The sequence below is a fragment of the Eumetopias jubatus genome, unplaced genomic scaffold (genome assembly GCF_037043125.1).
Source record: "Eumetopias jubatus isolate StellerSeaLion01/CBP00866 unplaced genomic scaffold, mEumJub1_p1.0 scaffold_2, whole genome shotgun sequence".
NCBI classification, from domain to species: domain Eukaryota; kingdom Metazoa; phylum Chordata; class Mammalia; order Carnivora; family Otariidae; genus Eumetopias; species Eumetopias jubatus.
The window spans coordinates 202378725-202405453 of NW_028274808.1; the positions used below are offsets into that span (position 1 = coordinate 202378725).

At 51.5% G+C, this 26729-nt stretch overlaps 1 protein-coding gene and 1 non-coding gene across 4 annotated transcripts in view; one reads left to right on the top strand and one right to left on the bottom strand.

Moving 5' to 3' along the window:
* PCGF3 (polycomb group ring finger 3) overlaps positions 1-26729 on the bottom strand; it is a 52682-nt gene that overhangs the window by 22065 nt on the left and 3888 nt on the right. Inside the window, exons 2-7 of one of the 3 annotated variants that reach the window (XM_028087555.2) lie at positions 13810-13850; positions 13337-13489; positions 12631-12733; positions 8872-8989; positions 7603-7699; positions 4029-4084 (exon numbers count right to left, since the gene is read on the bottom strand). In XM_028087555.2, the coding sequence (XP_027943356.1) occupies positions 4029-4084; positions 7603-7699; positions 8872-8980 (262 nt within the window). In that variant the 5' untranslated portion in view covers positions 8981-8989; positions 12631-12733; positions 13337-13489; positions 13810-13850. The remainder of the gene's footprint in view (positions 1-4028; positions 4085-7602; positions 7700-8871; positions 8990-12630; positions 12734-13336; positions 13490-13809; positions 13851-26729) is intronic. The other 2 variants (XM_028087545.2, XM_088021278.1) reach the window with 2 other exon arrangements.
* LOC114198786 (U6 spliceosomal RNA) lies at positions 11854-11958 on the top strand. The gene has a single exon (XR_003607181.2). It is a non-coding gene; the product is annotated as a U6 spliceosomal RNA (small nuclear RNA).

The window sequence follows — 26729 nt, forward strand, 5'->3', positions numbered from 1 at the left end:
GAGTCTGCATCTAAGTCGCGCTGCCTGACTTCATTACCAAACACTATCAAGTCTTTGGCAAAAGGTAACTTCTGAAGTCATTCAATGTTAAAGGTGCTTCGTTCCATTCTGAACATTTCCTCTGCCCTTAGCTCCAAACTGCACACACACACTGCACCACTACTGAGCCATTAAGGGTTGTGTGGGAGGGCAAGTCAGGATGCTCAGCACCCCCCACCTTGGACAGAAACTCTGACGCCCAGGGACGGCAACATATGAAAGAGCGGATGAAGTCTACTGCGGACTCCGCTGGCTCAATGACACAGGAAAGATTCACCTCAACAGCATGCCTGCTGATGAATACGACGTCCTCCAGACACCTTCCACTTTCACAGGCATGGTTCGTTCGTCCAACTGAGCATCTTCCTCATCCACACGCATTCTTACCACCACTGGTTGTAACACCTCTTGGCAGATTCCACCTCAGTTGTACTGAATTAGAAGTTTCTCAACCCCTTGAAGATATTCCCGCCTGCAGTTGTTCTGGGCTGCTCGGAGAGATTTCTTCTTTAGTCACTCCAAGCTCACCAAACGAACAGCTGAGCAGACTGGAGACACCAAAGCCAAGGAAAACCACTCAAAACCGCCTGCCTCGCTTTCTCAGTGACCCCTGATGTTGCTTGCAGAAGCTCCCTCCCTGAGAGAAGCTCGTTCTCTGGGTGCATTACCTCCCCTGCTGCGGTGAAGCAAGATTTAACTTACCATCAGTAGACAGCTTTCCTTGTTTGCTAACACATGAGCCAATCAGAAACCCACTTTGACTGCAGCCTTATCTTCATCTTTTATTTCTGTGAAGAAATCCTGCTGTGATGAGATATTCCATTTTGGACTTTCAGTTCTTCCCAAAGGTTGCTTTCCTGTGCATTGGGAGTCCTGTGCATTCAGTCTGGTGATGAGAGCACTCACGAGGACAGCTCCGAAACAAAACCATGCACATTTCACTGTGGCTTCAAAGGGCAACATCTGGAGTCCATACTTTCCTTCTTACTTGTTTTGACATGACGTGTATGCACTGACAACAGAGTCTCACCAGGGCATACACAGCTCTCGAACAGCTGCTGAGCTGCAACTGCGTTTCTGAGATCTGCGTGGTGCGGGACGGCGAGAGCGCCCCATCCAGTCTGCCGCCTATCCCTGCTCGGTGTTGTGACGTGAAGACAAGTGAAGGCAGGAAAGAGTAAGCATGCTGTATCCCAGTGACACTACTTATGGATGATGGAATTTCAATTAACGTAACCTTCACATCACAAGTATTATTCTTTTGACTTTTTCCTAACCATTTAAAAGTATAAAAAGCATTCTTGGCTCATGAACCCTGTAAAGATAGGCAGCAAGCCAGATCTGGCCTGCAGTTTGCCGACTCCCACTCCAGCCAGTGCGAAGAGGCAAGAGAAAGAAATAAAAATGCAGAACCCTTGGCCTAGAGATTCTACTTCCAGAATAAAGCCAAATATATTCACCCACACCCACAAAAGTATGCAAAAGGGTGTTCAGCGCACCCCCTCCCCTTTGGCTAAAGCCAAAGATGGGAACGTCCTAAGTATCCATCAGGAAGGAGTCCAGGAGGCAGAACGACCCACGCACCATCACCAAGACAGGCAGAGCTCGACGTGCTGGCGAGCATCTCTGTGCCACACTGGCGGGAGAACCAAGCTGAAGGCCGTCTGACAAATTTTATAAAATGTGGCCTCCACAAAGGCAGATTTTTAAAAAATTATTTAAAAAGGAAACAACAGACAACTGAAAAACGAACCCTCCACCAAGAAGGCCTCACCTACAGGGAAGAGAGAAGCGGCTGGCATGAGGACAGCGGCGGGAGTGGAGCCGGAGAAGGCGCAGCTCAGAGGGCCCGGACGGCAGCAGGTGCAGCCGGTGTGCTGCCCCACACCAGGTGAAGCTGGCTTGCCAGAACGGGGCCTCCACCTGAGAAATCAGGTTTGCAACTGTGGGCGCAACCAACACAACGATGAACTGCAGACTACCTGCGCCAAAGCCATTGTGCTGTGAAGGGTTTCAAAGCTGTGATGTTCTTGTGATAAGCAACACGTGGCCGAGAGTCTGAGAAACAGAGAAGCTGAGCGTCTGGTCTGTGAGAAAAGAAACCCTGGCCCGAAGGGGAAACGGGGGCACACCCCCCGCAGAGCAACTTGCTCAGTCAGCAGGGTCATTGTACTTGCACCATGTCCTTCCATTACAACCATGTCACAGGGCGTCCCGCCCACGGATGGCACCCGGACTCTGTGGGGAGAGGGCCGGTGCTGCTTGGGGCAGGAAGTCAACAAGAGGAGCCCAGAACCCACCTGTCTGGAAAGCAGGGCCATTCCAGACTCCCAGGGTGGTGTCAGGGACCACCAATGGGAGCGCCTGAGCTTCAGAAAGGATAAGGACCCCCACATGTTGTGAACACCTGCACGTGTTTCCATCCACCTGACGGTGGCTGGAGGGGCCAGAAAGCCAACCCGGCACGCCGTGTACAAAGGAGACATGAGCACAGTTGTGCCTATCGATGTGAAATGGGCCTCAGGAACCCAGCAGTGATGTGTGGCTCTGCGGACGCAGTCTGCCCAGTACACGTGCCGGGCTGGGCCCCGGAAGAGGCAGGTTTTACTGCTTGTAATGAATCACAGACAGATGCTCTGCCGGTGTAGGGCGGCCAGGGCAACCCGACGGACAGGCTGGCTGCACCTGCTCAGAGGCAATAACCACCAGGGTGGGCTTGCCAGAAACACGAGCCAGAATCCACTCAGGCCTGCAGATGCCATCAGTTCACAGGACCGGGGTGCCCTCAGCAAGTCCAGACTTGGGAGACAGGAGAGGCCGGGAGGGGGCCAAGCAGTCAGCCCTGGGCCTGACCTGACCTGGATCCGGATTGAAACAAACTGAAACAAACTTGAAAAACGTGTTCTCGAGGCAGTTAGAAATGTTGGCACTGACTGGTTATTTGACACCAAGGGATTACTATTATTTTCTTAGATTTATAAAGGTGCTGTGGTTACGTGTGTTAAGAAGAACCTTATCTTCTGGGACAGGAAGATGGGCGGGGGCAGTGGATGAAACAGGATTCACTGTGAGCTGGAAAACTGTGGACTCTGGGTAATAAACACATAGGATTCTGTATGTGGTTCTGCCTGCTTTTGTGTTTAAAATACTCTACAATAATTTTTAAAGGTACTGGCATTTTATTTTGATGTATTCTTTGCCTTAGGACTAAAAAACTTTTGGCTATAAAAAGATGATTGTCTCCATCTACATTTTAGTCAGGAAACTTAAATTCTTCTTATATAAATGAACTTGTGAATGGTGAAGAAAAGAAGAACAACGTTATTAAGTTATGTAGGAAAAGCCAGATGAGTATCTTCTGATCTAACATAGTAAAAGCTGTATTTTAAATTATAACCCTCTTCTGAAACATTACAATGAGAAAACACAGCCCAAAGGAATTCCTAACATATTTTATCTTTGAAAGAAAGTGCACCTGAGTTTTATCAGCAGGCACTGCCATGTCATCTCACCCCCAGACCCTGAGACCAATGTCCCTCCCCATCTCCCCTATCACCCCCCCACAAAGAGGGACAGCAACGGTCTCTGTGTTCAGAACTGGAGAAAAGTTTTAAAAAGAACGGCCATTTCCACTTTCAGGATATTTATACTACATAATATTTCTTTCCAAATCTCAATGAGATTTGACTTTAAATACAGTTAAACTTTATCGACACCCTGGCTACTGGCTGCGCGTCTGCGCAGGTATCATCAGGGACGCTGCCCCCACAAGGCTGCACACTCAGCACGTTCCTTCTGAACGCAGGAGCGGCGAGGCAGACAGTGGACGAAGCCGGCACCGCGGTACTCGTGAGTTCAGCACACGACAAGACAGGTGGTGCTGTTGCCGAAGAGGGGGCCTCCCTCCAGGGCCAGGACCCCATGAGGAAAGCTCCCCCAGGGGCCGTGCTGCAGACTCCGCGGTCTAAGAGAGACATGCTGACACTCACCTTCCTGAAGGCCTGGAACCAGTTTGTAAACAATGTCCTGCATGGTTCTGTCATGACTGGCAAAAAGAATACAACAGGTAAGGTTAGCCAAAAACCCGGGCACATTTTCCATTAACAATAGCAAACTCCACAATCACAAATTTGAAATCTTGGTTGAATTCTGCTTCTAGTTTGCGTTTAAAAAAATGTTTGTGCTAGCAAACGTTACATATGACCTGAATTAATGCAACATTTAATTCATGTTCTGGAAGCTTAAGAACATTTCAAGTAGTGTTGGCACAAAGATCCTCTAGGTGATGAGTGCCCTCTGCCTGCTGCGCACAGTGCCAACACAGAGCCGTGGCCTGGAGCGGCCCGTCCGACCGCACACCACCGCCCCCCCCACCTCTTCCACTGCTGCTTCCTGGGGTCCCCACCAGACAGGAAGCTTTTCTTTAACGTTCTGAAAAACGTAGAGGAAAGGCCCTAGGGTCAGGCCCGCTGGTGGTCTTTATGACCCACCTACGAAGGTTTTCTGAAAAGGTTACATAGCATAGTATTTGAAATACAATTCTTATTCCAGTTTGCTATTTTTAAACACAAATTATTAATACATTTAAGTAACTGTTTTCAAATCAATGTTAATTTTCAAACATCATCCATTAAAATGAAAACCTTAAGAAGCCCAGATAGGTAACCTGTAACTAACAATTATGCTCCACAAGACTTACAGACACTTAGCCGTGAGAGCTAGTCCAGGACTGGGCACACAGCAGCCACTCACCAGGCTCACAGTTCTGCCACAAACGGTGGGGGACCAGGTCCTGCAGAGACCACCACTCACCATTTCCAAGAACTTTGAAGTTCTACCAGACATTGGGCTGACGACTCAAGCCTGTGGTGTGGCAGCACGAAGCAGGGTTTCTCAACCCTTCTGACCATGATGATCCACGCTAGGAAATACACTTCACGTCCCCATGCTCACATTACGTGTGTGTATGGCTGATGGACACACGCACATGGATAAGCATTATGAATCCCAGGTGGCCTGCAGCATGTGCGACCCCCATCTCCGACTCTACCCCCACCGGCTTCGTGAAAGCTCACCTGATCCACAAGGAAAGCAGGCCGGACCGAATCCCGCCACAGAGCTCAACCCTGGGTCCTCTGCACGACCATGCTAAGCCCTGCCTGCCTGGCCAAGGACCCACAGGGCTGAGTGGAGGGCTTGGGGGACTCTCCTTGGGGAAGGTTCCGGGAGGCAGGACAGAACAGCACAGGGCATTTTTCCTGGTGTCGGCACATCCAGGCTCTTGGTGTGGCAGCCCCTTGATACAAAGGCCATTTCTTTGCAGTGTTCATGGTTACACTCCATGCTGTAGGCTACATACCCTCTCTTAGCTCTTCTCTTGACCTGGCCCACATGGCCAAAGTCCTTGGCTTAAAGGGATGAAGTCTGGAAGGACAGAGCTGCCTCACAGATCCACCAGACCTTAGGAGCTCACGCTCAGCACCTGCCTGCAGCCAGCACCTCACGGCATCATCCTACCTCCTAAGGCCTGAGCCACTGCCTGGGGGCCCTGCATGGGGCCACCAGGCCCTGCTGCCCCATCCTAAGTGCCCTCTCCCCACTCTGCCCCAGCCCAGAGCTGAAGGCCCTTCCTTTGGGGCATCCACGCAATCAGGGTGTAGCAGAATCAGAGCAGAAGGCTGGGCCAAGTGTGGAGGGCGAAGCTGTGTCAGGAACAAGGCTCTGAGCCAACTGCAGAGCTGGCATCAAGACGGGTAAAACACTGTAGTTCCAGGCAGAGTACAGAGGGCAAGAAGTAAGGGACAGGATTAGCAGGGAAGAGCCACCCTGGAGCCCAGAGCCCACAGCAGGCCTCAGGGCTGACCATCTTCCCCTTGCTCTGCACCTTGACCTCCCTGGCCTCCCTCCCAGGTCACCACATGGTCAATGCACAGAGAAGAGGCAGGGCCTGGCCAATGCACCTGGCTAGCTCCGCTCTACTGGCCCCCTTCTGTGTGTTAGCAGGTTAGGCTATGTTTGGAACACCAGGGTCCCAGATTGCTAGAGTCTCAGCTCTCCAGAAAGCCCTGCCTAACCCAGAGCACAGGAGAGGGGCCATGGCACTCTGAGAGGGAGGGCCAGAGTCTCCACAGCTTCCCACCAGCATGAAGCCCCACCACCTCCTGCCTTCTATAGTTCACATCAGGAAAGCCCCCCTGCTCTACAAAACTACACCCCCAAGACAGGAAACACGTGAATACACACTGCCAACAATTAGCGCCCAGAATATATAAAGCATTTCTTAAAAGCAGAACAAATAAAACAAAGAACCCAATAGAAAACGACATGAGATGTGAACAGACACCTCCCAGAAGTCCAAATGGCCAGGTAACATTTGGGAAGAGGCCGGGGCTCACTGATAATCAGGGCAAGAGCACAAGATACCCTAAGAGCCACCACGTGGCAAGAATGCAGTCCACGGGCACCCACAGGACACATTGGTAAGGTCGTGCACTGCACAATGGCAAGAATGCAGTCCACGGGCACCCACAGGACACATTGGTAAGGTCGTGCACTGCACAACAGCCCAGGAGAGCACAGTAAGGCACAAGAGCTCTACACCCCAACACTCTGCTCTGAGGGATGGCAGAGAGACACCTGCATGCAATGCCCAGAGCAGCACTGAGTGCCCACCATGGACATCCCAATGTCCCCCAGCCACAGAACCCCACACTAACAGGCTGGGTCAAGGGCAAGGCACACAAACACACTGCTGGACCCATTTGTAGTGAGCTGGACAAAGGAGACTAAGCTATGTTGTCTGGGGACGGTGGGCTGTTGGGCAGGGGCTTCTGGGCCTGGCGATATTGACCTCTTGATCTGGGAGTGGTTTCTCGCTGCGCAGACATGTTTTTAAACTCTTCTGTGCCCACTAGATACTTCACACCCTTAGGAGTGGTTCAGAACAGATTTTCAGACCTACTTCTGCTGCTCCCATGGCCAAAGTCCTTGGCTTAAAGGGATGAAGTCTGGAAGGACAGAGCTGCCTCACAGATCTACCAGACCTTAGGAGCTCACGCTCAGCACCTGCCTGCAGCCAGCACCTCACGGCATCATCCTACCTCCTAAGGCCTGAGCCACTGCCTGGGGGCCCTGCAGTGGTGTAGGGAGCGCTTCGCTTCCTTTAGAACAGCCCCCCAAATCTGGAAGCCATTTAAAACTCTGCATAAAAGCCACAAGCCAACCCCCTGACGCCAGCAGGGCCACCAGCTGCAAGGAACAAGATGCAGGCCACATGCAAGGGGCCTAGGACCACTCGTCCCACAACAGAAAGGTGGACCCAGGGCTGATACCTGCTTCAGAGTAAATGTCAGGCCGTTTAGTGTAAAACCAGTGAAATCCACATTGGTCCTGAGGTTCCTCAAATTATTCAATTTGAGCAAATACTCCTGGAAACTTGTGGGAACGGCCCCGGTGCTCACTGGTCTGACTTGGCCGGCAGGGAGGCCAGGTGCGCAGAGCAGGGCGGGTCCCTGACATGGAACGATGCCGGAAGCTGTGACCGGGGAGCCTGGAGGCACTTACCCAATGTACTGTAGCGGGTGACTCTGGTGGATCACAATCCTACACGTGGGGCAGGTGTTATTCTCTTCCAAATACTTGACCAGGCAACTCCGACAGACTGTTTGCAAAAGCACATGCATGTCAGAAAGTGAAACCAGAATGCAGATGCCGACACCTCCTCGGGCTCGGCGTGCACTCCAGCCACAGTGCAGACCACCTCGCACATGGCTGCTTCGATGGGACACCTGCCTCTCAGGTCTCACCAACAATGGAGAAGTCTCAAGTGCTCAATTAGGCGCCTCACTCAGCAGGTCTGAGGGTTAGGGTTAAGAGGGACGAGGAACCTAAGTGAGGACAAGGTGCCCAGAGGTCAAGAGCTGAGACTTCACTAGAATGCACTTCAGGGTCTCGTCCGAATATTCTCACCACAGGGGCTAACAGTTACAATTTTCATCTTTGTCTAAAAAAAAAAAAAATCACAAGATTTTCTGTGTATAACAGAATTCGAGAAAATTCAATGATAATAACAATTTAAAGCTATGATTACCTTTAAAATAAAAGTTCCATCAAAATTGGCAAATATTTTATTTTCTAAGGCAGAAAATACAGGATCAAAAGTCATCTGCATTCCAGGCATTGGTTTTATTTCAAAGACCCTGTCCCCACAGAGGGCTCCTGCCTGGCATCCTCAGCCACCGTCCCAGCGGCTAGCTTCGGGTGAACGGCACCTGCTAACTGTTCAATCAAGATGGGGCTTAAATCACCCCAAGTTCAGCACAAGCTAAGAGTCTTCTAAACATCAAAACACAGGCTCATTAGCCTTGAGGAGCCAAACCACATTTCCCTGTTTAAAAAGTTTAAGGAATTCATTTGGAAATTTTAAAAATAAGCATTTCTGCCCACTACAAATGAATATTTTGTCATAATGCAGTTATACTGGTTTTGCGGTTACATAGAAATAACTAAATTTTTCCTATATTTAGCTTTCTTAAATGATATCGCTACTCATATTACCCATAATATTTTTAATTTGAAATACTTTTTCTGATTTAAGATCTTCTTTAGTCCTGCTTCTGTGTCTTGCTTTGTGCTCGAGCTAAAAGCTTTTGGTGAGAAAAAAAAGAAAGAAAGAAATAAAAGAAAAAAGAAAGCCCAAGGATCAAGAAACCACAAGGCTCAAAGCTGTCAAAGGCCACGTTCTAGGACATTCCGCCATACACATATGCAGACACTCAGTCACATCTCTCCCACGGCTGTCAAACACCATGTTCTAGAATATTCCCCACATACACGTGTGCAGACACTCGGTCACCGTGGTCGCGTCGATGAGATATCCGCTGCATAGGCGGCAGGTGATGTGGGCGTTTATGTCCCAGAGTTTAATCTTTCTGGTCAACATCTTTGGCTTCTGCAAGAAAAAACCACTTATTAAGTAATATCTGAAATACTCCCATGTGTTTCTTTCTTTCTTTCTTTCTTTTTTTTTAAGATTTATTTATTTTTAGAGAGAGAGGGAGAAAGAGAGGGAGAGGGATAGCATGAACAGGGGAGGGGCAGAGAGAGAGAGAGAAAATCTTCGGCAGACTCCCTGCTGAGCAAGGAACCCGAGGCAGGGCTTGATCTCACGACCCTGAGATCACGACCTGAGCCGAAACCAAGAGTCGGACGCCCAACTGACTGCACCACCCAGGCGCCCTGGAAATACTCCCATGTGTCCCATCAAAGGTCCAGCCTCAACATAAATCAAGCCACAGCACATCCTCCTAGAAGGGCTCAGCTACCCACCAGGGCCAGGTCCAAGCTGCGAAGACTCTGGGGCCCGACTTCCATCTGTAGAACGGAGTGCTGCAGGTCTTCTCACAGAGGACCCTGACTGTCCTGCCAAATACCCGACGGGCGGCACTCCGCAAATGCACTACCGCTTCCCCTTAACCACCCATGACACTGCCCCCTCTGGGCCCCCCTGACCCTCTCCTGCTCAGGATTGAGCTGAGGCCAGCTGGTGAGGTGGGTGGGTGAGTCATGAGATCCGTGTAGCTGCAGGAAGAGAGGCTGCGGGAGCAGGCAGGCTGTGCTGGGTCTGGGACAGGAGGCTGTGGGGTCACTGCCAGAGCTTCTGGCTCCTCTGTAAAGCTAGGGGACAAATGACCCTGAGGGACGCTAGTGAGGGCAACGCTGGCCCAACCTGAACGAGAAGCAAAGTCCCTCGATGAGGCCTCAGTGTGGACACAAACGAACAGCTGATAAGCACATGCAAAGGTGCTCAGCCCACAGATACATCCACACATGCAGGTCACACCACATGTCATTCCAACATCAGAAGGCAGTATTTCAGATATTCCAGTCGACGTTCAGTCCTGACAAGTCCCAGGGAAGCGGACAAAGGGGCTGCCAGCCAGATGTACCCAAATAGAATAGGAGCTGTTCCATTTCTAGAGATTTATCTTAATAACAGGACAAGTTCAAAAGATGTTTGCTGCAATTGTTAAAAATGGCAAATCACAGAAAACTGCCACTGAGGACTGCCTAAGAAAGCAATTTCATTTCGCCAGCAGGGGCGCCAGACCCTCCTCCCCTTCTCTCTGCCCTGTCCCGGGGAAATCCAACCAGCCCCACAGGACCTCACCCTTCCTGGGCCTCAGTAGCCTCCTGGCCCAGCACAGCCCAGTCCCAGAACTGGAGGCTCCCAAGGCCACCTGCCGATCCCCGTCACTATCCCACAGGACATCAGCGTTGCACACACCATGGCATCATCAAAGTCCAAACATTTATGCGCTGAAGTGCTGACATGTTGTCTCTGTCTCGGGGATGGGGGGTGCGCCCCTTCCTGCTCGGCCCCCACTGTACTGGTCTCTCCCTAGACCACAGGCTCTATGAAGGTTGGCTTTGTTACTGCATCTCCTGAGCTGTGCCAGGAGTTACAGCAGCTCTTGGGGATGTCCACATCCTACCCCCATCACTTCACATGGGAGATGGTCCCAGAGGACCCCGTAGACCCCACGTCATCACAGGGCCCTTTAAAGGGGAGTTGGGAGGGTCAGAGTCAGAGAGACCAGGAGACATGACACTGCTGGCTTGAAGGTGGGCCACGGGCCAAGGGTGCGGGTGCCCCAGAAGCTGGAAAAGACAAAGAACAATTCTCCCCTGAAGCCAGAAGGAGCCAGCCCTGGGGGCACCTTGACTTCTGACCTTCGGAACTGTCAGATGACACATTTGTGCTGCCGGTCCTTTGTTACAGCAGTAGTAGGAAACCAACCCGAAATGCTGCTCCAATGAGTACTTACAGAGTGAATGTTCCCAAAGTAAGCATTCCTAACAGAATTCTGCACAAAGACCAGAAACAGGCCTGTCAGAGTCGAGGGCATCACTGAGGGCGGCTGGCCGCACAGTGCGTGTGGTTCCCAGGCCACTGGGCAAGGGTACTCGTTGCTTAATGCTGTTTCAGAAAGGGGAAAGAAAGCAAACCACCTGGGGGACTTGAGACCCACTTGCATCCATGTGAGGTCCGAGGGCAGTGCTGGCTATACCTGCCACAGTGCAGTGCAGCCTGGGGGCCTGGCCGGGGCTTTGTGGCTGGATGAGGAGGCAGAGGGCCTGGAGGGAGCAGCAATCTGGAGGTGAATTGTCAGTATCAACAAACTATCAGAGTGAGTGAATGCCATCGGCAGGACTGCCAGGCTAGCATCGCTCACGGACAGGCTGCAGCAGACTTGTGGTCCCCGCTGGACAGGGCCCTTCCCACCTCCCTTGCAGCCAGGTGTGTCTGTGGGTCGGGGTTCGCTGACATTACTAGGAATCTAGTAAAGATGAAACGGGGCTTGGTGGGAACATTCTCAGAGGGGTTCCTGTGGGCCAATCAGCCTCATCTGGTGAAGATGGACCCGCTCTGAGCCGACGTGGGTTTGCATTCTGTTCTTGGCAAGTGTGTGCACTGAGGCCCAGCCAGGTGGCTGGCCTTCGGGGAACCCAGCATCACCTCGTGGAGCAGGACATAAAAGGACAGAAGGGAAACCCTGGAGTCATCCCAAGCAAAGCAGAGCAGAAAACAGGGGCCTGCTGACATGGAAACCTCATGTGAGGCCCCACGCTGGCCCCAACTGAGTAGTACTGTTCTCATGTCCTCCACCTTCTATTGAGCAGCTGTTTATATGCCAGCCGCTAAGGATATGAGGACATGCAAATATTCCTACCACACAGTAATATGCTCAGCAACAAGATATCTTCCCAATCACCAAGTTAATTAACTGAGCTGCCAAACTAAAGACAAAACAGGGCTCACTTTGGCTGCACTATACTAAAATTAGAACGATACAGAGAAGATTAGCATGGCCCCAGCTCAAGGACGACACACCAATTCGTGAAGCCAAAACAAAGTTCCAGGTCACGCTGGCACAGACGGGGCCTTTGGCCCCCTTGAGGGACAAGGGTTGGTGCGAGCTCATGCTTAGCGAGCAGGTGGGTGAATAGATGGAGACGTGTGTGTGCATGTGAGTGTGGACTCCCACACCTACTTCCCAGCTCTGTCCGTTGGGAGGGCCTGGGAGTAATGGCTCCTTGGCGGCCTAGGTCCCAGTGTGGGCACACCACTGTCCGCCATGAGGTTCATGGGTGCAGGCACATGGCTCCCCTAAGGCTGGGCTAGGGATGTAACAGAAGTAGGGCAGAGAGGATCTGGCCCCAGCTCCAAGGGCTCCACGGGCCACATTGCGGACGACTGGAGCTTCAAGATTAAGGAGGGACTATCATCAGGAACAGAATGAATCAGACCACAATCAACAGAATACCACAGAAGTTCATGCGTCCACACTCAGACAGACAAATAAGTAAGGGGTGTGCTTCCTTCCAAAAGAAGGTGAGCCAATCACGTGGAAGCAGGAGTCACCAGCCACCACAGAAACCGCAGCGACAGTTTCCTCAGGAATCACCAATGGAGCCTTGTTGAGGAAGAGAAGATTCAAAAAGTCTCAAAGACCCCCCCAACCAAACACTTCCCGGGCACAGAGTGAGAGCGGGGCCTCCAGGTAGAAACACTGTGTAGACATCACTTACTGAGTGACCAGGTGACACCCAGGTGGGCACCAGACGGGTGACAGACAGCTGTGCCTCCTGGAATTATGCCACGAAGGGCACAGCACCCCTCTCGAGACCCCTGCTAATAGAGCACACACGAGTCTCACCTACAGGAAACCCCAAAGGAGGTGACCCCGAGGGAGGCAGGTCGCAAGACACAAGGGAAGATGGACGGGGCAGGTCGCCTGAGTGCAGCGCCCGGCTGAGGGGATGGCCCTGACACCCTGGAACAGGGACCCTCTACCTGCTGACCACCCACATTAGGAGACAAAAGCGGCCCTGAGAGTCCCCCTGGCCCAGACTGCTGGCTCTGCCCAAGCTGGGTCCCAAGGCCAGCCACCCTCCTGTCCTCAGGCCTATGAGGAGTTGCACTCAGAGGGGAAATGTCCACTGTCACCACCACGCAGACATCCTGCCCCTGGGCCTCCCACACCCGGCGGCCCCTGTGCAGCCCTGGTCACCGGAGAGCAGGTGGGCACAAGCCGCACCTACCAGTAGAGCCCGAGATGCCTCGCCTGGTGCGTCTTAGAGCCTCTCGCAGCGGGGAGGGAGGCAGACCCCATGGACGTCAGGAGCAGTCAGCAGTGAACGTGAACAGTGGGCTTTTCACAGCTGTCCATCCCTCCCCACGCGACAACACAGGCTGCCGAAAGGCCGGCCTGGAGGCCGGGCAAGACCGCCTCACCTCTTCTAGATGTCTTCCGTCCCCTCCTCCTGCCTTTGCATTGGGCGCTCAGGCTGCGGCTCTGCTGCTGTAAGTCCTCGCCTGTGGCTTCACTCTGCCCTGCGGGTCTTCACGTCTGCGCCTCCCTGCTGTCCCTTGATCTCTGTCCATTTTCTAGCACAGAAACAGCCCCTGTTATTTCCTGTCAGCTCGTTCACGTAGGATGCACACGGTCCCGTAATGAAGCTGTCTAGAGTTCTTAGGTGAGTCCCACGTAGTAAACAATACAACACGGTCAACCGCAAGTATTAGTTAAGAGGAAATCTGGAGACATGGAAGTGGCTGTACCCTCATCTCCCCTAGAGCTGTCAGAGATTACGCTTTAAAGGAGTTACAAGGAAATGACTTCTGTGGCGACAGTATAATCCAAGGTAAATTTAAGCAATTCACATGCACTGAGGGAAGAGAAAAATCAAAGTTCAAACCGCATTTACCTGTACATGGCAGCCTGGAACCCTCTGCTACATTTTGAAGCCTGTGGAGACACACAACACAGGGGCATCACCCACACATGCTGTCCACACGGAGCCCATGTCCCCCGCCACACCAGCAGCCTCGTTTTTGCCCATTTACTTGTTTAAAACAACCAAAAGGAAAACAAGATTAATGACACTAGTGAAGAACCAGAACCGACCACAGAGACGTGGACAGATCTCAGTGGCAGTCCTGTACCCTCCGCACACCGCACCTGCCCACAAGTGCCAGTGTCACCAAGGCCCAGGGGCTGCTGGGCTGGGAGGCCCTATGGGAGGTGTGGGGGTAGGGGGCTCCATCACAGCTCCAGAGGAGGGGGCGGATCTCAGGGGCGACCCGATGGGAGGCTGGGACCTCGGGGAGGGACAGGGAATAGTGCACAGTAGTATTTAATTGCTGTGATTTCTGTGTTTTTTGCACCCTCACATCCCTCCTCACATCCTGTAAGGTGAGCACACAGGCTCCAAGCTGGGTTCCGGGCCACGGGAGGGGTCACGGAGTTCTTGGGGGAGACGAGCACAGACACCAACCAGCACAGGGCTAGGGTCGGGGCCCAGGGAGGACCGTGTGAGGGGCCTCACTGACTGGAGCCTGGTGAACACAGCTGAGGGGAGAGGGTGAGCGTGAGGCCTCCAGGAAGACCTGGGCTCCCATTCTGGGTGACAGGGAGCCAACAGGTTGCTCTCAAAGCTCCAGGGGGGTGGGGGGGTCTGCACCCCAGCCTGCCGGCCCTGGGGTGGTCAGTGTGGTCGGTGGCCACGGTGCCATGTGGGGGCTCAGTCTGAGACTCCTCCAGAACCTCCATGGACCTTTCCCTCCTGCCTGCCCACACTCTCCCTCCTCTGTGGGAAGCCCCGAGGTCTCCCCACCCTCCAGGTGGGAAGGTGGACAGGCAGGGCTGGAGCAGGGACACACCTGAGAAAGCACCAGGACCCTGGTGGTTTAACAGTAGTGGTTAAATACAGTCTTGGAACGGTGGGTCTAGTAATACTTAAATCATGTTCATGTTATATCCAGTTTATGTTATTTTTACTCTTCAAGCTTTCCACACTGCATTATTAATTAATCTTTGAAGCTCAATTAACTTCTACAGAAAAAGGAAGACAGGGAGGGAGGGAAGGAGGAAGAGAGTTAGGTGGTTGGTTACAGGAAGACTACCAGGTGTGTCAAAGGCACTGAGAACCAAGACAAGGAAACACGGGACCTGGTTCTAGACACGGGCTGACCAGAATGCTCTGGGACGGTGGGGCCCCAAGAAGGTAACTGGTGAGCCCTTGAAATCTGCCTAGTGTGCATGAAGAACCCTTCAGTGCACTGAATTTTATTTAAATTTTATTATGGCTAGACACACTAGACCTCAGTGAACAAAAAAGACACACAAAAAAGGCTCCCTAGAGACTACATCCTACTGGAGGAAGACAGACAATAAATAATAAATGCAATGCATGGGTAAATGACTTCGTGTGTTAAAAGGTGATAAATGCCATGAACAGGAGCAGAGAAAGGGAGTCAGGGCACTGGTGGGGGGGCGGGGGGCCAAGGAGTCTCTCTCTGAGAAAGTTACATTCGAGCCGTAATAGAGTTATGCTATTGGTATGAATGATGAAGAACTTTATGCTGACAAAGTTGAAAATCTATATGAAATTGATAAATTCCCAGAAATATAACTCACCACAATTGAGGCAAGCAGAAAAAACCCAGAAGTTCTGTGACTATTAAGGAAGTGGACTCAGTCGTCAGGAACACCCCAGGCCTACCATCTCAAGGGCGGTTCTACAAAGTGTTCAAGGAACCCAAACAAACCTCCTCAAACAAATCGACTCAGACGATCAAAAAGACTGCATTTTCCAACTCATTTTATGGAGGTAACATACACACACATCAGATCAGAACTGAAGGAAAATCACAGACTGAACTCACTGGTGGCCATCACTGTCAAAATTGCAAGCACACGGAGTCACCTGGATCCAGGAGTGTCTGAGCAGCAGGGTCATGCTTGACAAACTAGCTTTATCCCTACTATACAAGGGGGCTTACTATGAGGGAATAAAGTAATTTGACAAAAGACAAAAGAAGAAAAATGAGAAGATCTTCCCAAAGATGCACAGAAATCATTTGATAAAATTCATTATCCATTCATTATCCATTTAAAAAACTCTTAGCAAATTTAGAAGCTAATAAAAGTTCTCTGTTTAAAAGAAACACAGGGGTGGGGTGCCTGGGTGGCTCAGTCGTTAACCGTCTGCCTTAGGCTCAGGTCGTGATCCCAGGGTCCTGGGATCGAGCCCTGCATTCTGCTTCCTGCTTCGCAGGAAACCTGCTTCTCCCTCTCCCACTCCCCCTGCTTGTGTTCCCTCTCTGTGTCTCCGTCAAATAAATAAATAAAATCTTAAAAAAACAAAAAACAAAAAACACAAGGGCGCCTGCGTGGCTGTGTCAGTTAAGCATCTGATTCTTGATATCGGCTCAGGTCGCGATCTCAGTGTTGTGAGATCGAGCCCCGTGCCAGGCTACAATGCTGGGCATGGAGCCTGCTTAAGATTCTCTCTCCCTCTGCCTCTGCCCTTTCCCCACACTAAAAATAAATAAATAAATGAAAGAGACACAAACACAAATATGCACTCAAAGGTTTATGCCTGAATGTTCAAGGCAGCTTTCTTCACAATAGTCCCACAATGGAAAGAGCCACAGTGCCTGTCAATGGGTGGTGGGGAACAGAAAGCGGTCCATCCACTCAGCAGGCACTGCTCAGCAACCAAAATGAACAAAGGACAGAACTCTGTACTGCAGGAAAGCAGACAGACACAAGGACCTCGCAGTGCATGTCCCACCAGACACACTGTTCTAGAAAAGGCAGATCTGGGTGCCCGTGGGCCAGCCAGCGGCAGGGACTGGTGGCTGGAGGTCTGAGGAGATGGCAGGGCTCTGGGTCAGGACTGGGGTGTGTCACAGACGCCACACCAGAAAGCTACGGTGAGCTTCAGCGTGGGTAAACTGTACCTCTGTTAAAAGTGCATTTTAAAATTTTAAAAAACTACAACAAACCTCATTCCTAGTGGCAAAATTAGAAAAAAAAAACAACAAAAACAAACTCCTATTTTATACCAGGCGTCTCCCCCACCCTCAACCCCAAATAATCAATTCCAGGTGGATGAAGACCAAATGTGAAAATACAATTTTAAACCTTTGGAAGATACTAGGGAGAACATCTTCCTGATCGCAGGTGAGGAAAAGGTAACAAAACAATCAAAAAGCACTAACCACAAAGGGAATGACTACTAAAATCAACTTCGCTGAAAATAAGTGCATCAGATAATCAAAGAACCCAAGCGTGGAAACAGCCAGTGGCAGAGAACACCCCACACCTGAGACTACAGTCCAGACAAGGCTCCACAAGGCTGCTCTGTAAACTAAGCTTGAGCGGGACCCACACGCCCACACACCTGTGTCCTGTCAGTCTCTGCTTTGGGATGGAGGAGTTTCACTTCACAAAAGAGAATATCCAAATAAGCATATTTTTAAACATTCAGCTTCATAGCCGGGAATGCAAGTTAAAATCCCAACGAGGGTCTGCTACAGGTCCACCACGCTGGTGAACACCTTCTCCCTTGCGTCTGCTGGCCCCCAGCTCCATCAGACTGCTCTCAACAAGATCCCAGTGACAAGGACATCACCAAGATAACCCATCTCCCAGACCCCTGGTCACCCCTCCACATCTGACTCCTGAATCTCTTCCACGTGGCTCCCTGCCTTGGTTCACGGAGGCTGGCTCTACCACGCACTCTGCACAGGTGCCGGAGCCTTCCAGAAGGGCATGGGTGGCGTGTCTCTCCACCACAAGTTTCAGGCCCACCCCAGGCCCCCACAGGCAGTCATCCTGTGTGAAGAGGCCCAGCCTCCCTGTCCACTCACCGTGGACCACCCCTCCAAGCGGCCTCCACCACCAACAGTTGTGCACCAGTACCTCTGGCCCCTCTGCCGCACGCCGCGCACCATACCCTCTGGGTCACGCCCCTCCGCCGACTCCCGTGAGTGCCCTTCAGTGGATGACTCCCCACCCCTCCATCACCGCGTTGCACCTCCATCACAGTGACTGTCCTTTAGGTAAACACACCGGGTTTGTTTTGCAGGGTGGAAGTAATATGCACCTTTATTCAACATGATTTGGAAGGTAAAGAATAACACTAAGGAAAAAACCCTACAATCCTAGTCACCCCAAACTAACTGCTGTCCTTAAGATAATGGTGGGTTTCCCTCCGTGGGTATATCCTCAGATACTTTGAACATACACACAAATCCTCATTTTTACTAGAAAGCCATCCTCAGACTACATATGATGCAATACAACAGGGCTTTTATAACGCATAAACTACGCCGGTGTCTTCCCACGTCAGGCTCCCAGGTCACAGCTGCAGCTGTGCACCCTGACCCAGAGACGTAGTGCGTGAGAGCAGCCTCACCACCAGTGGGCCCCTCCTGGGAGCATCCTCCTCAGGGCCAGATCCAACTTCCCTCCCCTCAATTCCAGGGCCAGCCTGGACCCTCCTCAGGCCCGCCTGCCTGGGGACCCCCCCCAGGAAAACCTGCACCCGCCTCCTCACGCAAATCCACACCCAGGGGTTGTGCTTCTTCCCGTTAACCAATTCCTACAAGAACCTTCAAGTTTTCCACTTACTTTTTAATGAGTTTTGCTAATTGGTATGTTTCTAGGAAAATCTTCATCAAAATCACCAGCACAGAGTTGATCATAATATCCCATAACATTTATCAAACAGCTTTACTGAGAAGTATTTGTCAAAACATAAACTGCACGTATTTTAAAGAGACAACTCAGTTTTGACATTCGCCTGGGAAAGGACCACCACAGTGGAGATACGGCCCCTCACCCCAGAGACCCCCGATCCACCCGGTAACTGCCCTGGGGTGGCGTGTTCTGGGTGCTATGCCCCCAATCCACCCGTAACTGCACTGGGGTGGCGTGTTCTGGGTGCTGTGCCCCCGATCCACCCGGTAACTGCCCTGGGGTGGCGTGTTCTGGGTGCTGTGCCCCCGATCCACCCGGTAACTGCCCTGGGGTGGCGTGTTCTGGGTGCTGTGCCCCCGATCCACCCGGTAGCCACACTGGGGTGGCGTGTTCTGGGTGCTGTGCCCCCGATCCACCCGGTAACTGCACTGCAGTGGCGTGTTCTGGGTGCTGTGCCCCTGATCCACCCGGTAACCACACTGGGGTGGCGTGTTCTGGGTGCTGTGCCCCCGATCCACCCGGTAGCCGCACTGGGGTGGCGTGTTCTGGGTGCTGTGCCCCCGATCCACCCAGTAACTGCACTGGGGTGGCGTGTTCTGGGTGCTGTGTTTGCAGCCCCTCTCACTCATCCTGTTTTGAGGCTCACTCATGTTGGGGCACCAACAGCTCATTCTCGTTCTGAGCAGCGTCCACTGCAATGTTTTTGGCCTGCTCACCAGTCGATGGATATCTGGGCTGTTTCCTGTGTGGCTGTTAGGAACTCATGGCCACATCTTCGTGTGGACATATGCTCTGGAGTAAATGCTGACCAGCAGACCACATGTGGCTGCTTGACAACTTTTTAAGCAACTGTCAACCTGCTCTCCCCCCGCCTGCCCTGCCATGTCCAAGCACCAGCTGCCCTGTGGGGGGTCATGCTTTCCTCTCCTCCCTCCCGGCACCGCCCTCACCCCAGTCCTGCCCCTTCTGCCCTGAACACCATGCCCTCTGTCAGCCTTCTGTGCCCACGGCCATCCCCTGGACACACCATGGCTCCCATCTGGATGGCAGATGCACCCAGGACAGGCCTCCCTATGTCCACTCTCACCACTAATTCAATCTTGTGGACAAGTCTGAGCAACACATAGAAAAGCAAATCAGACATGTCCTTCCCGCATGAAACCCTTGAAAGGATCCAGATTCCTGATGAGCCGTGCCCTCCTGCCATGCTCCAGCGCCATCAGCCCTATCCACATCAGGGCTCCACCCATGATCAGAGTCTGTCCACATCAGGGCGTGTCCATGCTAGCTCCGTGCCCCCTGGCCTCGCCTACCTCTGAGCTGTCTGTGCACCATTCCCCAACCAGCCTGGCCCTCCATCCTCAGGGCAGCAGGCTGGCTCCCTGAGCCCCCTGGTCAGGCTACTGCAGCCCCAGGTCTAATGCCGGCCCCTGTCCCGTCCCACACACTGTCAGCATCTTCAGGGTGTGGTGCCCAGCCTGCTCCCCCATGGCACTGTGAACCCCCACAGGAAGGCTGAGGCTGCATCCTCACTGCTGGCCACCATGTCTAGCTGAGCACTCACCCCTGAGCTACCCAATCAACCAGAGAGATTTCTGTCTTCATCCAAGTACTCGAGAAGACCCATTCCTATTTCCACATGAGAATCACCAAACTGCTGAACTCTGCTCCATGCCCAATACCCTGTCCTCCCAAACCAGTCTGCTATGATTTTGGACGCTTATGTGCCTCAGCACCTGCTGCTCCATCTGATGGGCCTCTCTCTCTCCCCCCAACCGCAGGACCCGTGTCAGCACGCAGCAGGTGCTTAAGAAAGAACCCTACTTTTTGTTGTCTGTTCCACTGTAGCCTCTTCTCTACGGCCTACCTGACCCCATGACCCTGCCTCCCAGAGCCCCGGCTCCTCACTAGTCTCCCCATGGCACCCAGCTGACCCGTTCCCTGTGTGGTCCTGCTTCCTCGTGGGGCCTGTCACATGGCAGGGCTCAACAGGTAGTTGTCAGGCTCGCGCACTCTATGATGGCCACACTAGGTCCTCAGGCAAGGCCTAGAAGAACAGACGGCTCTGCCAGGGCTCCGCATGCAGGCCAAACACCCAGAATTCATTGCCATCTCAAGATGAACAGAAGCGTATCATGAATGTTCCTTGCTGGGACACTGAATTCAGGTCAAGATGATGAGAAAAAGGGAAACTTTAAATGTATTTCTATGTGGCTACATACTGCCACAAAAGCTTTTTTAAAAAAATAATGAGATAACATAAAAGTGCTTTGAATTTAGACTCTCAAAAGGACAGTGAAGTCCCTGCTCCACCTCTCCCCTAACTTGGATCTGACGCCCCACCCCCACCCCAGCCCATGGGCCCGGCTGCACCCCTGCGGCCCCCACCCCCACCCCCAGGTCACCATAGTCTCAGTGCTGCAGAAAGCTGTGGAGGGCTACCTCCCCAGGCCTTGTCCTCGCTTCCCCACTCAGGGACGCCACGGGCCACCACTCACAGCTATTCTTCCTGCATCACTGGGTGTTCTGAGGAGCACGCAGTAGGATGCCTAACATGTGTTAAATGAGTGACTACCAACTCACTGATACGGCAGACTGATGCCCATGTCCATTGCTGAGTTTACTCCCCATTTTTACTTCTTAAATTAAAGGTTTATATACATCTGGGTGTAACTTAGTGACCTGAGGTACAGTCCCCAGGGCAGGCTCCCAGGCACATGTCCTGAGCAGCACTGAGGCCCACCCACATCAGAGACGTCCACCTTCACCAGACTGAAAGGCTCCCAGGCACCCATTCCCGTGGCCCAGCCCCCTCACTTCCTGTCACGTCGCACCGGCCTCCTACCTCCACGTTTATGCAGCTCAGTACCCCCTGACCCCAAATTCAGACCTCAACTACCTGTGCTCCACTTGGAAGGCCGGCATCTCCAAGTGTAATCTGGATTTCCTCACCCCATCTGCGGCTTCTCGCTTACCTCGCACCCATGTACAAGAGACAGGGGCAGCTACGGCCCGCACACTTACCCCACTTGACTGTGCTGTTCAGGCACACTGGGCTACACACACCCCCGACACAGCTCCCGGGAATCCCATGAAAACGCGGGTCTGAGCAGGTGGCTCCGTGGCATGAAACTCTCCAAAGGCTCAGGGAAAGCCAAAGCCTTCCAGTGGCCACTGAGGCCCCAAGCCAGCTCTCACTCCACTCTGGCCATGGTGGACTCCCTGCTAGTTCTAGAACGTTCTAGGTGTACTCCCACCTCGTGGCCCTTGCACCTACGATAGCTGGAACATTCTCTCTCATGTGGATACATGGACCTACCTCACCCCCATCAGGCCTTTCCTCAAATGTCATCTCCCCAGCAACACCTTTCGGGACCATCTTGTGGACGATTACATGCCCTGTGTACACTCATGCGCACACACCACAAATCTAAGATATTACCCCTGAATTTATAATTTACCTATTTATTTTGTTACTACCCATCTCCCTATACTACAATGCCAGCCATGTGACTGGAAGTATTAAAAATTCACTAAAAGGATTATATGATAAAGTTGAGAAAATCTTCTCAAAGAGGAGATAAAGATAGAAAATAGAAAAGATCCAACATCCAACCAACAGGTGTTTTAGAAAAAACAGAAAACTGACATAAGGAGCTTTCAAATATACTTTAATATTTTATTTCTTAAGCTGGGTAATGAGTACACAGGTGTTCATTATTATCTTTCTCTATGCTCATTTGTAGGCAATATTTCATGATTTGGAAAAAATTATTCAAGTATTTCCCCAGCTGGAAGAACCATCAGGCCACAAAGGCCTGAGTGCCTGGCACAGTGAGTGAAAACGTACACGTCTAACCACGTCCTGGACTCTGAAGACATCAAGGGTACAAGAGAGGGTCCTACAGGTTCTGGGGGGAAAGCAGTTCACAATGGAGTGGGAATCAGATGGCATCAGACTTTTCATCAGCAACAGTGAATCCTACCAGTAAAAGAAGCAATTCTTTCCAAGTTCTGAGGAAAAGAGACTTTAATGTGGAATTCTACATCCAGCCAAACTATTAGCCAAGTATGGATGGAAGCCATGGCGTTTTCAGACGTCTCAGGAAAGGTGCTCAAATACTCGTCCAAGGCACGCCTATGGGGACAACAAGTGTGCTCACATGTTATCACAGGCCTTGTGCTCAGGGAGCTCCAGTTCCAGCTGGTGACGAGACATGACAAACTCATCAGGAAAGAGTGATGAGCACCATGAAGAAAGCGGATGAAGGCAGCGAAGCAGAGGAAACGGGTGGAGGGGCTGCTTTAGACAGTGACCAGAGGAGAGCCGGTGTGCAGGGACGTCTGACCTTGGACCTGGAGGGAGGGGCCAGAGCAGCAGGCACCCCACCAGTGGGGCAAGGGACCCCCGAAGCGCAATAGGACCACTTTGCGGCCGGCTGGCCTGGAGGACGAGGCATCCACACGGGACACAGGGGACGAGGGCAGAGGGCCAAGGAGGGCACGGACTCAGACACGACCCTTGAGGATTTGGAACAGGAGACAGTAATGTCAGACAGTGTCAGGAAACAGGGAAGGTGAGATTAGAACTCAACCGTATAACAGATCATTATATAATCACACCCATTTTAACTCCCAGATCCAACCCCTGGAGAAGATGAAAAACATGCTGTGAAAAGGGGCTGTTGGACCCCAGGATTCTTCCAGCAGGGGCCAGCTGATGAGGCTGTCAGCTACAGACATGCACCCCCTTCATGAGAAAGGCTGACTCAGGGCAGAAACGAGAGCCCAGAGGGCAAAGCAGATAACCAGCAGGCTCACCCTGGGCTTAAAACCCAATCAAGAATCCCGACTGGGGATTCCCCACTGGGTTTCAGAACTGCGTTGGGCCTGTGACTCCCTGCTATGTCCACTTCCCCGTTCTCAACTGGCAAACCTACACCTGTCCTGCTGCGGGGGGTGCCCCGAGAAGGCAATCTGTCTCACTTGGTTCTCAAGTGTCCAGGACCAGCACCCAGTGGACTGCACCAAGCGGATGATCCAGGGGAGGAGACTCCAGAGCTCTGTGCTTCGGGCAAGGTCTTGAGCTGGTGCTACAGTGGGATGAGACCCTGGGGAATCTCAGGAGAGGGAGAGGTGTATCTGGCATTTGGGAGGATATGAATTTTGGGGTGCCAGGACTGTGGCAGGCAGACTCCTGAGACGGCCACGAGATTCTGGCATACACGTATCTCCCACCTTATTAGCCTAGGTACTGCTGCAAAGCCATTTCTGAGGATGGAATTACGGTCCCAAATCAGCTGACCTTAAAACTGGGCAAGCCAAATAGCATGGTCTTTCAAAGCAGAATTTTCTCCAGCTGGTGGCAGAAGAGTAGGTCAGAGGGGTGAGTCCTACCGGCCTGGCAGAAAACAACTTGCTGTCAAGTACCCACCATCCTGGGACAAGAACTGTGGGGCCTCTAGGAGCTGAGGGCACCCCCAACGGACAGCCAGCAACAAAGCAGGACCCCAATCCAACAACCACCAGAGATGGGCTAGTGAGCTCAGAAGATGAGCCAAGTCCCAGACAAGAGCCTCAGCCCAGCACATGGATTTCAGCCTCGGAGGCCCTGAGCAGGAAAAGCAGCCACACTGTGCTGGACTTCCAACCCACAGAACTGGGACTAATAAGTCGGTGTCCTTTAAGCCACTAATTTTGTGGCAAGTTGTTATGCAGCGTTAGAAAATTAATGTAACGGTATTTAAAGAAATGGTGTTAGTAGCAGAAGAAAGGGCCAGTTTCCCAAGCATGTAAAATAGAGTGACCACCAGCCCTGGGACCATTTTCATCACGCAACTATTCTCCCAATTCTAGAGACAAGTAACAGGTTAATAAACAAGCGGCAGAAGCTACAGTCTCTTGGTCTGGACTGAACTGTGCCTACCTCAAATTCCTATGTTGGAGCCCTAACCCGTCTCCAAAGATGGAGCCTCTGGGGGCGAGAGGGTTAGATGTTTAAGGGTGGGCCCAGATGAGATTAGTGTCCTTGCAAGAAGAGCCCGCAGGGGGCTTCCACAGCCAGGAGGCAGCTAGCTGGTCCGCACCACGAACCACATCAACTGGCACCTTGTTCTTGGACTTCAGTCCCCAGGACAGTGAGAAATAAATGCCTGCTGCTTAAACCACTCCATCCACGACATTCTGTTGTGGCGGCTAAGACACCCCTCTTGTGATTTCTGATGCCCATCTGTTTCATGAGGCTGCCTTTAACGAAAGGCTGGGGAAAACGAACTGCCTCTAGCCATTCCTGTCTCTACAGTAAGAAAGGCACTTACTTTATGGAAAAGAAATGTTATTTGTCAGCAAAAGTCCTATTTCCATTAACAATTTCAAACCTTTCCACCCACTGAACCTTCTATAAAGTCTGCCAAAAGCACTGAAACTGATGAATAGGGCTCGCCCATGTGCCTGTGAGGAAGGATGAAATGGCCAGAGCATGCGTCCCCATCAGAAACCGAACAGGGAGGGCCTGACTGACTTGCCCCCTGGGAGGACACTGGCAACTGCGGCACCAGAAGTGCAGCCAGAGGGAATGACCCAAGTAACACCACAACTTGACCGTGTGTCCCCGATGGCGCGACATGAAGCACTCACTGGCTCCTATGAAGGGATCTCCCAAATCTCAAGCCTAACTCTGCCTCTCTCGCATTCCTTCAGTTTATAGAGTACACAGGGACAACAAAGGTGGACAGTTAACACCATAAGTGAAGAATCAGAAAAATCCAGGTGTGACACATCACCTAGAAAAGTCAACCCTGCAGAGGGCAAGGGGGAAACCTAAAGACACTAAGGGGCCATGACCCTCAGTGCCACTCTGGGAACGCAGGTGTGTCTGGTTCAGGAGGTGGCATGACCCCCCGTGCACTCTGGGAACCCAGGTGTGTCTGGTTCAGAAAGGACATGACCCCCAGTGCCACTCTGGGAACCCAGGTGTGTCTGGTTCAGGAGGTGGCATGACCCCCCGTGCACTCTGGGAACCCAGGTGTGTCTGGTTCAGGAGGGGCATCACTCCCTGTGCCATGCCAGGAACCTGCCTGGATCTGGTTAAGGGAAAAATGCCATAGAAGACATTCTTGAGACAAGCGGAGAGATTTGAAAATGAATAGGAAATTATTAGCTGGTATGTGAACCAAGTGCCCATTTCTCAGGTGTGATAATGACATCGCGGTTGTGTGGAGACCATCCTGATCCTGTGACTTGTGTGCTCTTGAATTACTTAAGGAACTTGGTAGGTTGTCTGTAGCTACTTTCAGATGATTCAATGACAATAAATATGTATTTAGAAAAAAGAGATAAAGCAAATATGTTTTAGCATATAATTAGCAAATAACTGCTAGACTGGGGTGGGAGTACAGAATTCTTTTCAGTTTTTCTCCATTGTGTTTTTTTCTGAAATAAAAATGGGGAGGGCTGACCCTTCTCTGCTCCTCAAGTCCCAACTATGGCCTGTGTCTGTTTCCTCCCAGGCACACGGGGGTGATCACAGGGCAGACCTGGGGTGGCTTTAAGAACCAGACAAGTTGATACACACAGTACCTCCAGGACAGGGCTACACAAGGTGTGAATAAAGATCAGTTTTTAGTTTTTTGTTGAGCATCTAACACCAGCCAGGCCCTGCTGAGCATCACCACACTTTCTGCCTCCATAAAACCCAGTTAGCAGGGGTTTCAAAGAGGAATGCAGACAGCTTTCTACTGTTTGCATATTTCTTGCTAAACATCTGGAATTTGCTGTTATTGCAGCAAAGTCCAGAGAATATTGATTCATTTGCAAAATAATCCAATTAACTTCCACTCTCCAAATTCACCTAAATATTAGCAGTTCTCTTCAAAAAAGCAATCAACCCAACAATCAGTTTTTAAGGACTATATTTTCTAGCGAGTTTTATTTCTTATCAATGAGTTTTGCTTAATTTAATAGACAATTCTGAAAAATGCGTCTAAGCAAGGATCACACTTTAACCCTCTCATTATGTGTTAGGTGTTTCATTATTGTTATTTGGCCTTCAGTTCTGTAGGGAGGAACATGGCAGATCAGAAAAGATAGTCTTATTATTTTTAGAGGTCTTCTTAAAATTTAATGATAAACTATCAA